General features: G+C 45.8%; 1 protein-coding gene across 5 annotated transcripts in view; it reads left to right on the top strand.

Moving 5' to 3' along the window:
* SLC8B1 (solute carrier family 8 member B1) overlaps positions 1-16,385 on the top strand; it is a 94,753-nt gene that overhangs the window by 9,211 nt on the left and 69,157 nt on the right. For 3 of the 5 annotated variants that reach the window (XM_033955015.1, XM_033955012.1, XM_033955017.1), the window contains exons 1-5: positions 419-555; positions 8,016-8,364; positions 11,994-12,146; positions 13,335-13,387; positions 15,433-15,490. In XM_033955015.1, the coding sequence (XP_033810906.1) occupies positions 8,221-8,364; positions 11,994-12,146; positions 13,335-13,387; positions 15,433-15,490 (408 nt within the window). In that variant the 5' untranslated portion in view covers positions 419-555; positions 8,016-8,220. Of the gene's footprint in view, positions 1-418; positions 556-773; positions 946-8,015; positions 8,365-11,993; positions 12,147-13,334; positions 13,388-15,432; positions 15,491-16,385 lie in introns of those variants that run through there. The other 2 variants (XM_033955013.1, XM_033955014.1) reach the window with 2 other exon arrangements.

Raw genomic sequence — 16,385 nt, 5'->3', positions numbered from 1 at the left:
AAATCCTGAAAACCCGACTGGATTGCGGCCCTCAAGGAGGGACTTTGAGACCCCTAGATTAGAGTGTCTATGTCAGGGATGGGCAACTCCGGTCCTCGAGGAACGGAATCCAGTCGGGTCTTCAGGATTTCCCCAATGAATATGCATGAGATCTATTTGCATGCACTGCTTTCAATGCATATTCATGGAGCAAATCCTGAAACCCGACTGTCCTAAACTAAATAGATCAAGGGTACCCGAAAAGGCATGGGAGTTCATCCCCCCATTTAATGACTCATTTTTATTGTACATATTTCTATGATTTTGTTTTTTGAACATCTCAGTTTCCTTTAATGATGTTCCCTCCCCCCCCCCCCCTCCCAACATCGCCTCCTCTAGCTCTGGAAAGATCCTTTTGATTAATGAGTTGGAGGGTGCTCTGCCTCTTTAAGAGGAGGAGGAAGAGGTTGAGCCTGTTTGTGGTTTCCCTTTGCCTAGCTCAGGGCGGTTTTGTTTTTGTTTTTTTAATCTATCTTCCTGCTGAATAGAGAAGGGTCCAGGCTACAGGGAGAGCAGGTAGGTCTAACCCCCGCTTGAGTTGCTAAAAAAAGGCACGTTCTGATCTGTTTTTACTGGGCTGGAATGCTGTTAGGCTGTGTTAACTCCAAAGCCCAGCTCAAGTCTCGGCTTAAAGTTTCGAGTCCAGATTACAGTCCGGTCATGCGCTCTATTTATAGAGATCAGCTGCTTTAAAGGGGCGTTGAACCCCAAACAAAAAGAAGGGAGTGGCAGCGTTACAGGGAGGTGTTTTATTTACCCTTTTCAAATTACCGCCCGAGACGTGCTAGTGCCGAGAGGTGGCTCTTGGGCTTGAGCCCTGCCACGTTGGCTGGTGGCCTAAACTCTCCTTTATCCTAGGACAAGCAGGATGAGTCGGCCACATACCGCGGAGAACCTACGTTACAGGTAAGTAACTACACTTTTGCCCGGAGCCTTATCGCGCCGCTGTTACTTTGGTCGTGACGTCATAGCGCGCTATTTGTGACGTCAGGAAGAGTTGTTCCCCCGGAATGAAGGGCTCAGAGTTCAAGCAAGGCTTAACTTCAGGATTCCAGGTTGTCTTGCCCATGTTCTGACTTTTCGCTCTCTTTTTGTTGTCTGTAATGTTTATTAGTGACAAACTTTTTGAGAGTTTGATTTGAAAGTAAGAAGCAGGAACACAACCTGGTGGGTTTTACTGTTTGTTTCTCTTTGGGACAGTGGCTCTGAATGAGTCCTATTATGCATCCCATGACAGTCATGAGCTTCACTCCTAAGCCAGGGTAGGTGGAGTGCATCTCAGTCTCAGAAAGACCTGTTGCGTGTGTGGAAAACCAAGTTTCCTTCTGGAGCGCATAAGATGTGAACATGGATTCTAGATAACTTTTCAAGGTGTCCTTGAAAATTATTTAAATCAAGTCTTTGGCACACATTTTCGTGGTATTTGCTACTTGTCTTTTTTCCTTGTTTGCTGATCTGTTCAGATGTTTTCTCTTGTTTTCTTTTCTGTATATGCCGTTTCCCTGAAAATAAGACCTATCTCAAATATAAGCCCCAACATGATTTTTAAAGATGCTCCTAATATAAGCCCTATCCTCAAAATAAGCCTAAGATCAACCCCCGAAGGCCCCCCCCCTCCGGAAACTCCCCAGCTCCATCCCTGACACTGATGCTGCCTGATTTGCTGAAAAAATATGACTTGTCAATTCAGCGACTCCCCCACCCCCCCCCACCGCCTCTGCTCCGAGGCCTCCTAAAGCAGCTACGGTGCCAGCATTCTGAAAGGGTGGCTTCCTGGTCTTCCCTCTGCCTAGTCATAGTGGGAGGGTTAGTGGGGTTCTGTTGCACAGGGGTTTGGGAGGGATAGAAAGACGCTTCCCAAAGGGAGAAGTGAGAGGGGAGGAAAGGAGGAAAGGTGCACATGGTGAGGGGGATAACAGAAAGAGGAAGAATTGGGGTGGAGGAGAGGAAGGGAAGGGAGAGATGATTGTTGTACATGAGAGAGAGAGAGAAAAAAAAAAGACATTCCTGAAAATAAGCCCTAATGTATTTTTTGGACCCCAAATTAATATGACACTGTCTTATTTTCGGGGAAACACGGTATATACTGGTGCTTTCTACGCTTTGAAATGCTTGTGCAGATTTAAAGATAAGACTCTTGGTTTGCGAGCATAACTTGTTCCGGAAGCATGTTTGTAATCCAAAGCACTCGTATATCAAAGCGAATTTCCCCATAGGAAATAATGGAAACTCAGACAATGCGTTCCACAACCCAAAAACTTTGATACAAAATACTGTGAGCGCTTGAGCTACGGGTAAATTGGGCATGACGCTTCTATTACGCTCAGCCGCACTCGGCATAAGATGCGTGTATGTAGTGCGTGCTTGAACTGTGGGTAAATAGGGCGTGACCCTACGTTACAGCTGTGCTCGGCGTAAGAGGTGCACGCTTCAACTGTGGGTTCTGATGACGTGGCGTGCAATATGTGCTCGTACTGCAAGACAACGCTCGTTTATCGATATGGCGATACTCGAGAGGGTTCAGAAGAGAGCGACACGTTTGATAAAAGGAATGGAAAACCTTTCCTATGCTGAAAGATTAGAGAAACTGGGACTCTTTTCCCTGGAGAAGCGGAGGCTTAGAGGGGACATGATAGAGACTTACAAGATCATGAAGGGCATAGAGAGAGTAGAGAGGGACAAAAAGAGAGAGAGAAAGGGAGAAAGAGAGAGAGAGAGAAAGGGAGAGAGACAGAAATAGAGAGAGAGAGAAAGTTTGGAGAAACTGGGACTCTTTTCCCTGGAAAAGCAGAGGCTTAGAGGGGACATGATAGAGACTTACAAGATCATGAAGGGCATAGAGAGAGTAGAGAGGGACAAAAAGAGAGAGAGAAAGGGAGAAAGAGAGAGAGAGAGAAAGGGAGAGAGACAGAAATAGAGAGAGAGAGAGAGAGAAAGTTTGGAGAAACTGGGACTCTTTTCCCTGGAGAAGCGGAGGCTTAGAGGGGACATGATAGAGACTTACAAGATCACGAAGGGCATGTAGAGAGGGACAAAAAGAGAGAGAGAAAGGGAGACAGAGAGAAAGAGAGAGAGAAAGGGAGACAGAGAGAGAGACAGAAATAGAGAGAGAGAGAGAAAGTTTGGAGAAACTGGGACTCTTTTCCCTGGAGAAGCGGAGGCTTAGAGGGGACATGATAGAGACTTACAAGATCATGAAGGGCATACAGAGAGTAGAGAGGGACAAAAAGAGAGAGAGAAAGGGAGACAGAGAGAAAGGGAGACAGAGAGAGAGACAGAAATAGAGAGAGAGAGAGAAAGTTTGGAGAAACTGGGACTCTTTTCCCTGGAGAAGCGGAGGCTTAGAGGGGACATGATAGAGACTTACAAGATCATGAAGGGCATAGAGAGAGTAGAGAGGGACAAAAAGAAAGAGAGAAAGGGAGAAAGAGAGAGAGAGAGACAGAAATAGAGAGAGAGAGAAAGTTTGGAGAAACTGGGACTCTTTTCCCTGGAGAAGCGGAGGCTTAGAGGGGACATGATAGAGACTTACAAGATCATGAAGGGCATAGAGAGAGTAGAGAGGGACAAAAAGAGAGAGAGAAAGGGAGAAAGAGAGAGAGAGAGAAAGGGAGAGAGACAGAAATAGAGAGAGAGAGAGAGAGAAAGTTTGGAGAAACTGGGACTCTTTTCCCTGGAGAAGCGGAGGCTTAGAGGGGACATGATAGAGACTTACAAGATCATGAAGGGCATAGAGAGAGTAGAGAGGGACAAAAAGAGAGAGAGAAAGGGAGAGAGAGAGAGAGAGAAAGGGAGAGAGACAGAAATAGAGAGAGAGAGAGAGAAAGTTTGGAGAAACTGGGACTCTTTTCCCTGGAGAAGCGGAGGCTTAGAGGGGACATGATAGAGACTTACAAGATCACGAAGGGCATAGAGAAAGTGGAGAGGGACAGATTCTTCAAACTTTCGACAACTACAAGAACGAGAGGGCATTCCGAATAATTAAAAGGGGACAGATTCAGAACCAGTGCTAGGAAGTTCTTCTTCACCCAACGGGTGGTGGACACCTGGAATGCGCTTCCGGAGGGTATAAGAACATAAGAAGTTGCCTCCGCTGAGGCAGACCAGAGGTCCATCTTGCCCAGCGGTCCGCTCCCGCGGTGGCCCATCAGGCCTATTGCCTGAACAGTGGTCCCTGACTAATTTTGTAACTGCCACTAATCCTCTAATCCTATCCCTATAACCTACCTCTACTCCTATCTGTACCCCTCAATCCCTTTGTCCTCCAGGTACCTATCCAAACCTTCTTTGAATCCCTGTAGCGTGCTCCTGCTTATCACATCCGCCGGTAGCGCGTTCCATGTATCCACCACCCTCTGGGTGAAAAAGAACTTCCTGGCGTTTGTTCTAAACCTTTCCCCTTTCAATTTCTCTGAGTGCCCCCTTGTACTTGTGGTTCCCCATAATTTGAAAAATCTGTCCCTGTCTACTTTTTCTACGTATGATAGGACAGAGTACGGTTTTGGGGTTCAAGAAGGGATTGGATGATTTCCTGAAGGAAAAGGGGATAGAAGGGTATAGATAGAGGATCACTATACAGGTCCTGGACCTGATGGGCCGCTGCTTGAGTGAACTGCTGGGCGTGATGGACCTCTGGTCTGACCCAGCAGAGGCACTGCTTATGTTCTTATGTACAATTTAATAAAATGTTTTGCTCGTCTTGCAAAACACTCGCAAACCCACGTTACTCGCTATCCAAGGTTTGACTGTGCTTCAATACTGACTGTGTACTTGGATTTGCTGAAGCTGAAGACCTATGATGAAAGTTCTGGTCATGATCTGTCTCTACGAGGCCCATTCCTCAGGCTCAACATACACTGATTTCTTATATATTATCCAGTGGGCATGGAAGAGTTTTCTTGTTTGTACATCCATTTTCTCAGGATCTTTAAGAGGCAGCTGTAGGAGAACACAGGAATTGCCAAGTAATTATGGCTTGTAACATATTCCTTGAATTTTTTTTTTTTTTTCTCGTTCCTGTAACCAGCCATTGTGGTATTAAGTCTGGCTGCCTGCCCAATTGATTTTTGCAGTATACTAGGTGGAATGATGCAGTGTGGTGGCATTCCTGATGGGTTGCTAGGTTGCAGATCCCTTCTCCTTAATTAATTAATTTAAAAAAATTATATTCCGCATATCCTGCAATTCAGTATTCGCTGTGATGGGGGATTGACAGACCCGCGAATGCAGAAAAACCGCAAATAACTTTTTCATATGTTTTTTGCTGTTTTCTATTAAAAACCATCGTGAATATGGTGAAACCGCGCATAACGTGGTGGGAGGCCTGACCAGTTCCTGAAGGAGAGGCGAAACACGGCGAAGAAAGTGCCGGGAATCGGCGATTTTCTCTGTAAACGCTTGGAATCGGCAATTTCTCTATGCAAGCTGATGTAATTTGGGGGGAGGAGACAGCAAGCTAAAAACTGCGAATAATCGAAACCGCGATTGCTTGAACCACGAATACGGAGGGTGTAAGACATGCAAATGAGAAATAACAAATTACGACCGTCACATACAACACTTATTTCAATAAGACAACAAAACAACATGATACACGGAACATACAGTGGTGCCTCACACAACGAACTTAATTGGTTCCAGGAGCAAGTTTGTTATGCGAAAAGTTCGTTATGTGAAACGTGTTTTCCCATAACAATACATGTTAAAAAAAATAATTTGTTCTGTAGCATAAAATATGCTAAGATGACATAAAAAAAGATAAATTTTTTGTTATTATTTTTATTTAGATACATCTAAAAACATAATTGTTTTTTAAAACAACACACATTTTTTAAATTTAAAGACAGACTAAGTAGAGTCTAATTTTACAGTGAGAGAGGACAGAGTCTCAGCGGCAAAAACTGGGACTTAACTGTTCGTTTTTTTTTTCTTGGCTTATTTTTGGTTGGCCCGGTGGTTTTCATGTTCTGTGGTGTTAGTTTTTTCTCTTTTTCGGTGCAGTAACATGGCAGCAGAGGTGGTTAAAAGTTGTTTCCGGTGTGGGAAGCGGCAAACACCATCGGGGTTATGCGCTGCAGGGTATGTGGACGCTTCGGGGGAAGATGTAGTCATGGCGCCGGTTGAGTTGGCATTTTCCCGCCCGAATGATGTGCATTCAGTTTCGCTGGCTCTCTCAGTGGATGCAGCCGCATCGGCGGTGCAGGACCCACAGCTGCTTCATACCGTGCTTCTTTCCCTGCCGACATCACTTTCTCTTCTCGGCGGGGTGTCGGCTGTAGCGCCAGTGCTTGTTTCACAGGGAGCCAGGCGGAGAGAGGGCAGTTAAGCGCGGTGCCTGCGCGGAAGGATGCAGCTCGGGCGACTTCGTTGTGTGAAATGAAGTTCGTTGTGGGAAGCAAGACATGAAGTTCGTTGTGCGCAGCGTTCGCTGTGCGAGGCGTTCGTTATGCGAGGCACCACCGTATTACAATACAACCAACAATGAACAGCCACAAATGAAACAACTCAAATGCTGTTACTTGACTGCTGGTTCGTTACTCGCTGTGTTACTGGTAGAAAAAGCACACAAGAACAGAAACGTTTTCAGCTTTTTTCTAAACTGTAAAACCGAAGAGGCTTGCCTAAGGTCCCCAGAACGCCCATTCCAACGGATCGGACCCTGAACTGGAAACATCACGTTCCGGTGACTCAAAAGTTTAACCGATCTCTAGAGCGTAAACTCCGTGACGGAACGCCCAAGAGCCAACCTCATCGGTGATGTCACAATGGTTTGATTGTCCTGTGTTTGGCTCACTTTTACTTCACTACAGCCTCAGCACCCTTAGAGTGTGGGTTCAAACCCCGTACACCTCGGCACCTTTAGGGCTCTTTTTTGCTAAGGTGCGCTAGGGCTCTAATGTGCGTAATAGCGCACGCTACATTGCCCCACACGCTAGACCTTTGAGCTGGCGTTAGTTCTAGAAGCGTAGCACGCGCTAATTTCCTGCATGCGCTAAAAACGCTAGCGCGCCTTAGTAAAAGGAGCCCAAAGGGTGTGGGCTCAAACCCCATGCTGTTCCTTGTGACCCTGGACAAGTCACTTAATCCTCCACTGCCCCAGGTACATTAGATAGATTTTGTGAGGCCTCCAAGGCAGAGAGGGAAAATGCTTCAAGTACCTGTATGTAAATTGCTTTGAGTGTGGTTGTGAAACTACAAAAAGGCGGTATACAAGTCCCAATCCTTTTCCCTTTCAATCAAATGGACACTCTTGAACGAAGGGGACAAATGCAGGGATCATCCAAGGAAATACTTCTTTATGAAAGGGTGGTAGTTGAATGGAACAGCCTTCAGGTAGAGGTGGTGGAGATGAAAACTGTGTCTCGGTGTATCGCAAACTGTGTGCCTCCTGAGATTTCTGGTGTGCCGTGACACACTGGCGAGGAGGAGAGCCTCCAACGTCGGCTGCCTGCCTATAGGACGTGCCTCTCAACGGCTAGAGGCACGTCCCGTAGGAAGTCAGCCGGCGCCGGCGTCTCTCCTCCTCTCCCCGCACTTCCTGGATCCTTCCACCGGCAGGGTCACGACCAGACGGGCCTCCGCGCAAGCGCGGACGTTGACGCCATGACGTCATGCACTCGCATGACATCATCGCATCAACAGCCGGGTGCCTTCCGGCCGGGGCACTGGATTTAGTGTGTTGCCGGCCAGAAAGTTTGCAAGACGCTGCTATATCTGAATTTTAAAAATACATGGGACAAAGAACATAAGCTGTGTAGGGGAAAGGACAGGATAGTAGACAGTTTGGACAGGGCATGTAGTCTTTATCTGCTGTAATTTTTTTTTCTCTTTCCATGTTCATCTCTTTTGCAAATTAGGTTAGGAGCGCAACTGTTAAATGTATTTTTCCTTATTGTGGATGGGTAGATGGCCTCGCTGTGCATGTGTTCCCCCCCCCCTTAAATATCTCACAGCCTTCTCTGCTCTTCTGCCTGCAGCTGCTGTCCCGCTATGTCAGGTTTACAAGACCATCTAAGAAACTGGCAGCAGAGGATATGAGAGACTGAAAGAAAATCCAGATTCAAGGAGGAAGGAAGAGGCCCAGCCTTGAAAAGTTGAAAATGTGCAAATTATAGCACATGGCGTGATTACAGGCACACAGATGCGAGAAGGCTTTGGGCGCTGCCTGTGTTGTGCCTAGTGATGACGGACATCCGTGAATGGACGATAAATGGTGTGGTGCTGCCATCCACAAAGCCACTGGAGGGTGTGTGGCCCCAAATAGTTGCCTTTTGGGGAACCTGGGAACACGGTAACCCTTCAGAGGGGGCTGGAATTCTGGAAGATGTAAGTAGAGACTCATTGAGCTTGTCCAGTGGGCACCGTCCAAACTCTGTTTTGTTTTTCATTTCTTATAATGTAGTGTTTCTTATCCAGCGAACTTAGAATCAAGTTCATAGTTTTTATTTATTTATTTTAAACTTCATCCTGGATTACTGGAGTAGAAAGAAAACTTCTAGAACTTGGTGAGATGTCTGGTTATTTTTCAGCCTGACCAAACACATAACTCCCGCAGCTGCTTTAGGTTCAAACAATTTTTATTGATGCAAACAGAACAACGAAACACAAAAATTCAAAATACAAACATTGATGCATCATATCCAACACAATTCAAGGAAATATCAGGAATGGGTACAGGAATAACCTCCCCCCCCCCCTCAAAACCACTCAAGGCCATCAAGGCCAGAGTTGGCATAAAGGCCGTCTGGGACCCTGGACTCTTATGAGTCCCAAAGGTGCCACCTCACCTCCTACTCATCCCCAATACCTAGAACAGTGCCTGAACCCTAGGAACCCCCCCCCCCATCGGTACTCTGCAGCTGCTTTAAACTGGAAAATGAATTGCCCAGTCATCGTAGGATTTCTTCCAAATAGATTTCAGATATTAACAAAAAACTTAAGCCGTCATGTTTGGAGGCTTTGCTACATCGTTTATTCTGGGGGTGGTTCTGACAAAGCACAGGAGGGCAGATCCGTCACTGTAATAGGCTTGAGTAGACGCCATCCCCCTCTCAAACTGGTTTCTAAACTGGTTTTCTTTCTTAACAAATTCCACGTGCTTATTCAGTGCTCTGGTGCATTTTGGTGGGGTGAGAAATGGAACCAACCTTCTGGAAAAGGAAAGTTGTTTACCCCCAAATACCATGTGATTTTCGGTCTTCCCCACCCCCCCAAGAAGAAACAGGTGAAATGCTTTGGCATTTCTTTCCATTCCTGCAACTGGTGCATATGTCTTTTCTTAATGAGCATTGAACAGGGTGTGAAAGCCTCAAAGAAGCAGCTTAATGGTTTGGGAGACAGCCTAGCTCTCTTTCTTCTCATTTCAAGGAAGCTTTTCACAGAATCCTATAATGTGGCTAGTTTCACAGCTCAGCACTTCAGCAGAGGTCTAAGGTAGAGAATGATATGGTGACAAAATTAATCACCGTTCCCGTCCCCGCGGATAACCGCGGGAAATAATCCCATGTCATTTTCTAGTGTCTATTTCATCCTCTGTCCTTCTACAACAGCATTCTTCAAAGCAAAGCTTGCGGGTCAGTGGTTGTGGCCATTCATACTCTGATTCTTATGGGAGCCAAGGATAATGAAGCCATTGTGACATCACTGATGTGATTGGCTGTTAGGCACTGGTGGAATGAGGCATTATGACATCACAATATCTGCTCTGGATACCAGACTCTGTCATTCTGTAGTGTCTGTTTCAACCTCAGTCCTTCTACACCAGCATTCTTCAAAGCAAAGCTTGCGGGTCAGTGGTTGTGGCCATTCATACTCTGATTCTTATGTGAGCCAAGGATAATGAAGCCATTGTGACATCACTGATGTGATTGGCTCTTAGACACTGGTGGAATGAGGCATTATGACATCACAATATCTGCTCTGGATACCAGAGACTGTCATTCTGTAGTGTCTGTTTCAACCCAAGTCCTTCTACACCAGCATTCTTCAAAGCAAAGCTTGCGGGTCAGTGGTTGTGGCCATTCATACTCTGATTCTTATGGGAGCCAAGGATAATAAAGCCATTGTGACATCACTGATGCGATTGGTTCTTAGGCACTGGTGGAATGAGGCATTATGACATCACAATATCTGCTCTGGATACCAGAGACTGTCATTCTGTAGTGTCTGTTTCAACCTCGGTCCCTCTACACCAGCATTCTTCAAAGCAAAGCTTGCGGGTCAGTGGTTGTGGCCATTCATACTCTGATTCTTCCCTCTCTCCTTAAAGAATGACATGAAGATGGTTTCCCGCGGTTATCCGCGGGGACGGGAACGGTGATGAATTTTGTCACTGTGTCATTCTCTAATCTAAGGGCTAGATTCACTAACCTGCGCAGATCTCTGTGCCCGATCCGCGACAGGCTGACCAATTCACCAAGGCTCAGCATGCAAATGGGGGCAATCCGAAGAACGCCCCCCACCAACCACACGGATCGCTAGTGAGTGATCCCGACGCATGCGTAGACCATCTGCTTTTCCTGTAGATGGTCTGCTCCCGTGGTTTTAACTCACGGGTTTAAAACGGGTTAAAACCACGGGCTCGCGCTGCAGGGGAGAGTATAGGGGCGGTATGAAGGCAGGAGAGTCGGGGCTGAGCAGGGCAGGCGAGTCGCGGCAGAAAGGCAGGAGAAGTCGGCAGAGACCAGGAAAGGCCGTGAGCAACTGGTCCCCTCCAGTCGCTTCTTTTTTGGGTTGGCCAGCCCAATCAGCGTTGCTGAAAAAGTTTAGTGAATCGCGTCCTTCCTGCGTTGCATGCCACTTACCCTCATTTTACATGCGCGGATCGGAATCTGATCGACCACGAGGTTAGTGAATCGGGTCAGGGTCGCAAACTGGTTGGTACACGATCGGTTTGCTTCAGTATTCCTTGCTTGATAGGTGGTGTTTCCCTGGACTCTTCTTTTTAATGTGGATTCTCTAGTCCAGGGCGTCCCAAATCTGCCCCGGTAGCCTCACATCCGGTCTACCGTATATTTAACTGCTTCGCTGCTCATATTGAAAGGTTGCACATCAAAATTTATTTTTATTTTAAATTAGAATTTTGAATACGAACACTATCCAATAACTCAAAGGAAAAAAAGGAGTCTCATAAACAATATATAATCAATCATACATAATTCCTTTTTAAGCCCACATTATGGGGAGACATGTTACAATTTCAACAACAAATTTTAAGAGAAGATAAAAGAAATAATTCTCAGTTCATCCTAACGAACCTTGAATCATTCCTGACTTAATAGGGATTCTAATTTTCTCCTCCTTTTTCCTCAGCAATGAAACTTAAAGAAAAATTAAACTCATTTCTGTTCTGTCGCAACTAAAAATTGTTGTAATTGAATGGGATCCCAAAAAATATATTCAATATCTTGACTAAACATTTACATGTCAATTTCAGGTAAAAAGATGCCTCTAGAGCCAAAACTCTAACTTTTAATTTCAAAAACTCTTTCCTCCTTAATTGAGTAGCTCTAGAGACATCCGGAAAAATCCCAACCAAATCTCCACAGAATTTCATTAGCCTATTTTTAAAATAAAGTTTCATTATTAACATCTTATCTATATCACTCATGCATGTTTTCACCAGGGTGGACCGACTCTGGATCACATCCTGGGTGTCTTCCAGAAATTCAGTCAAATTAATTTCAGTTGTGACCAAATGGTCCACTTCCTGGGCAGATTCTATTTTTATTTTTTTTTTGGAGGAATAGACTAAAGTATTTCAGAGAACTTTCTGTAACTATGGAGGAAGCCAGGTTTGCATATACCCGGTTTCCCTTCGATCTCCACCCTGGAGTCCTCACACCCAGACAGATTTAGGACTCCAGGGTGGGTTTGGGAAGAATCCAGGAAGTATATGCCTGGCTTGGGAGTATAGAATCTGCACTGGACATGTTTCTGTTGTTTTGTTTCCCCAGTGTCGGGAAGTGCGACATCTCAATGTCTCCGAGCGGTGCGTTTTCGTCCAGAGCACCCCCAACTGCCAGCAAGAGGGTGGATTTCTGCAGTACCTGGATGGCGTCTTCTGTACCTTTGCCCCCTCTCTGCTACCGCTGGCTATTACTTTGTATGTAAGTACCGGATCTGCCTTGATTCTCTAAATATGGCCGCCCACTGATGTTTTTGCTGCACCTGGAGATGGACGAATCGTGTATCGTTGGGTATTTAGGAAATATGTGTCATTTAGAGCTACCACAGAAAATGTGCTGTGTGATTGCCTCCCCCCCCCCACAACTTGTATATTGCTTAGCCAACTATTCTGAGCCACATCTGTATATTTACTTATTCGATTTTCTATACTGTTCTCCGAGGAACAGCATTTTTCCCTGTCTGTCCTGGTGGGCTCACACTCTATCTAATGCACCTGGGGCAATGGGGGGGATTAAGTGACAAGGAGCAGCATGGGTTTGAACCCACAACCTCAGGGTGTTAAGGCTGTAGCTTTAACGACTGTGCCACACACTCCCCACAAGCGATAAAAGGGACATAAGTGAAGTGGATGAGCATTAATGTGCTGAATGCTGCTTCTGATGGCGAATCTGTTTAAGTGGATTTTATCAAAGAGCTGTTTAGTTGCAGGCAGTGGCGTAGTAAGGGTTTTGTCTTGGTAGGGGCGCTGGCAGCCCTCCGTCCTCCCACACCATGCTCGCAGCCTCCCTTTTCCACCCCCACATCTGCCTCTTTAAATCTTCACCGGAGCGAGCAACTTTTCCAGCCTGCTGCTTGGCTCCCCTCTGAAATCACTTCCGGGTTGCAGGGCCAGGAATTGACATAAGCGGGAAAGCCAACGCTGGCGTGAGCAGCAGGCTGAAGGTACTCGCGCTGGCGAAGGTTTAAAGAGGTACAGGGAGGCAGGGAAAGCCCCAAATGTGGCAGGAAAGGAGCGAGGGAAGCGGAGAGGAGTGCAAGGGGGGCAGGAAGCAGTCTGTAAGCTTTTGAAAATTAATAAATAATTGAACAATCGGATATTGTGGCCAGAATTTTCTCTCGCTTTCTGACGGTGGTCAAAGTAAAAGCTGAAAAGTGAAAATCCCCCCCAGCCCATTTGTGGAATATTTCCGTATCTGCAATGCAAGACTGTAATCTCTGGATTAAGGCTGCTGGCTTCCTCACTCGTCTGGTCTTAAGCATGAGGACTCGAGTAGGGTTTCTGTCCTCTCTCCTTTTGCAGGCCTGAGCTAATTCGCAGTTGCAGTTAACTTGTGGTTTTCTTGGACGTGGCCTTCACTTGCCCAACTTCCTCTCTTTGCTTCTTTCAGGCCCTCTGGCTGCTGTATTTATTCATCATCCTTGGCCTGACTGCTGAAAAGTTGTAAGTAACAACCACAACGTCCACTTTAACCTCTTTTTATTGTGCTGTGTTCGTGAGCTGAAGAAGTTGGGTTGGCCTGTTCAGGACTTGGTGAAAGCTTGTGCTAAAGCCGAGTCATTTATTGGAGACGGACAGTGCAAGGAGCAAAGAAATGGGGATACATGTGTAGGCCCCCCCACTCTTCCCTAGAATTTAGTGGTGAAGTGAAATCGAGTAGATGGTATATTCAAGCATGGGGGGAAATACAACCTCACTTTGAACTACTGCTGGAAAAAGCATCAACTGAATATAAAATTTCTGTCCCCTCTTCCCCCCCCCCCCCTCCACCCCGTCGTGCTTTCATGTTACTGTCCACAAACAAGTTTGAAACATTTCCTGTTTGCGTTTGCCACATGCAGAGTGCGCTGCCAGGCTATTGTCTCTGAGAAAAGATCTGCTTTAAGAGGTTATCGTTACAAAGGAGACTCCTAATTTATAAATTGTTAAATTACAGAGTAGTAAAGACATTTCCAGTTTTACATTTCACTATAAACATGCTGGTATTTGATGCCAAGTCGACGTTCCAAGTCTCTGGGAATCCCAGCTGTCATTCAGTAGCTCCACCTAGTGGTCAGACCTGGGGCCCAGAATTTCAAGATTCCACAGACATGGGGGGGGGGATGGCCTTATACAAGGACTTGACTGAGTTGAAAGGAACTAGTACAAAAGAGGAAAACATCTCCGAGTAGTTGGAAGGAGGACATATGATCCCGGGTTCCAGTTTTTGCGGAGTCAAAAATGGCGCTAAGGTTATTTGAGCAGCGTAGCTTGCTGCCGGCATCTGGATTACCATATGGCTCCAGAAAAAGGAGGATGGATCGAGACGTCCAGGTTTTACTTCAGTAGATTTCAATGGAAGTGAAACCCAGATGTCTACTACAATTAATTTCTTGAACCCAAATCTCGCAATATATTAATTCATTCATTAGTAATAGCAAAATTAGACTATTGTAATTCTTTGTTGCTCAATATCACTCAAAAAGAAAAACGACGATTGCAAATTATTCAAAACACTGCTATTAAATTAATCTATGATGCCAGGAAATTCGACCATGTAACTCCATTTTTCATTGATGCTCATTGGCTCCCTATTACCCATCGTATACAGTTTAAGGTTTTACTACTTATATTTAAAACCTTGATATTCAATGAACCTCAGTGCATATCAAAAATGCTAATTCCCCATAGTTCCGTACGTGCACTTAGATCATCTTCCCAAAATTTATTAGTTGTTCCCTCTTTAAAAATAATAGGTACACGAAGATCAGACATGTTCTCCGTAGTTGGTCCCCAATGGTGGAACTCATTGCCCCAATACATAAAAATTGAAAAAGACATATCCTCCTTTAAAAAATCCCTTAAAACATTTCTTTTTAAAGATGCTTTTAATATCTAAATTTTTTCTTTATTTTACGAATTTCGCTTTTAAGAACCTCCATGTTCCTTGATGTTTTTTCCCTTAACTGTTTTTCTTAATATAACAGATGTAACTTTTACCCTTCCTCCCTTCCAATTGTTGTCTGTCTCGTCTGATTTCTAATGTTTACGTATATTGTATGTATTTTAAATTTATTTTATCATTATGTACATCGCTTTGTATAAAGATATAGCGATTCATCAAATATTTAAAAAACCTTGAAACCTATTTCTCGTAGAGCGATATGGTAACCCTAGCTGCCGTGCCAGCACTAAACAAGAGTCCCGCATCTCGCGTTCTCCAGGCCAGCTGTGTTCCATCCTCCTCTGAATTTTCCTGTTTCGGAGATGGTGGCAGACCCAGCAAGCCTTGAGCTGTGCCTACTTTTATTGAGAGGTCATGACTGCTTCCCTGGTGCCCCACCACCTAGAACTGCAAAGGGATTCGAACTCGCAACCTCGGGGTGCGGAGGCAGCTGCTCTAACCTCTAGGCCGATCTTCCACCACTCATGGTTTGTGGTGTCCTGACATCTACAGTAGTAGTTAAACATTTCTAACCCTGTTTTTTTTTTCCTCTGTTCTGCTCTAGTTTTTGTCCCAATTTATCTGCAATCTCCACCAGTCTGAAGCTTGCTCACAATGTGGCAGTATCCTTCTTGTGATTGTTAAAAGACGAGGGGAGAAAACAGGAGGAAGAGCTATAAGAACTTGATACAAATACCATCTTATTTCGCCTGGAGGTGGCAGTAGTTGGCAGGGGGGGTGCCTTTGCTGTATTGCTTGTCCTGTACATATAGCTTTGGGATACAGTGTTCCCCCGGTCGTTCGCGGTCGGCGGTTTGCGATCCTGGTCATTCACGGTATTTTCCGACCGTGAACCACCGACAAGGAGAAGGCAGCGGGAGAGGCAGGAAAAAGCAGCCGGAGCGCAGTGCAGGAAATCACTCACGGTACACTCCGTCCTGCACTTTGGGCCTTATCCAATCAGGAGCTGCTTTGACACGCAGCTCCTGATTGGATAAGGCCCGACTTAGTGCAGGAAGAGGTGGTCGGAGCGCACCGCGAGTGATTTCCTGCAGTCGCGGCGCTCCGGCTGCTCTCCTGCTGCCCTCTTCCGCTACCCTCTTCAGGCTTCCCCATGAAAAACCGTATTCGCGGTTTTTTGAGATTCGCGGGGGTTCCTGCAATGAAACCCCCGCGAATATCAGGTGAGCACTGTATTTGAAATGAGTTATGAACATACAGAGGGGTCTCAAATCGCTAGAAGACAAATCATGAGTGGAACAAGAAATCGTGGTATGGGCTACCAGATTTTGCTTGTGTAAAATCCAGACCCATAGACCCGCCCAGTTCCTTCCAGCCCCGCCCCCCTCAGCCTGTTCTCGTCGGTCAGGCATCCATGCATGTGGATGTGACACGATGACATCACGCGCATGCGCGGATGCCCCCTCGCGACGCGATCTGAAGAGAAAGCTTTTCAAAACCTGGATAAAGTGCCGGGTTTTGAAAAGCCTTCTGGACGCCTGGACATGTCATCACTCC

Source organism: Geotrypetes seraphini, chromosome 8, assembly GCF_902459505.1.
Source record: "Geotrypetes seraphini chromosome 8, aGeoSer1.1, whole genome shotgun sequence".
Taxonomy (NCBI): domain Eukaryota; kingdom Metazoa; phylum Chordata; class Amphibia; order Gymnophiona; family Dermophiidae; genus Geotrypetes; species Geotrypetes seraphini.
Note: the sequence above shows the minus strand (reverse complement) of the source record. Positions and strands in the feature narration are given on the sequence as shown.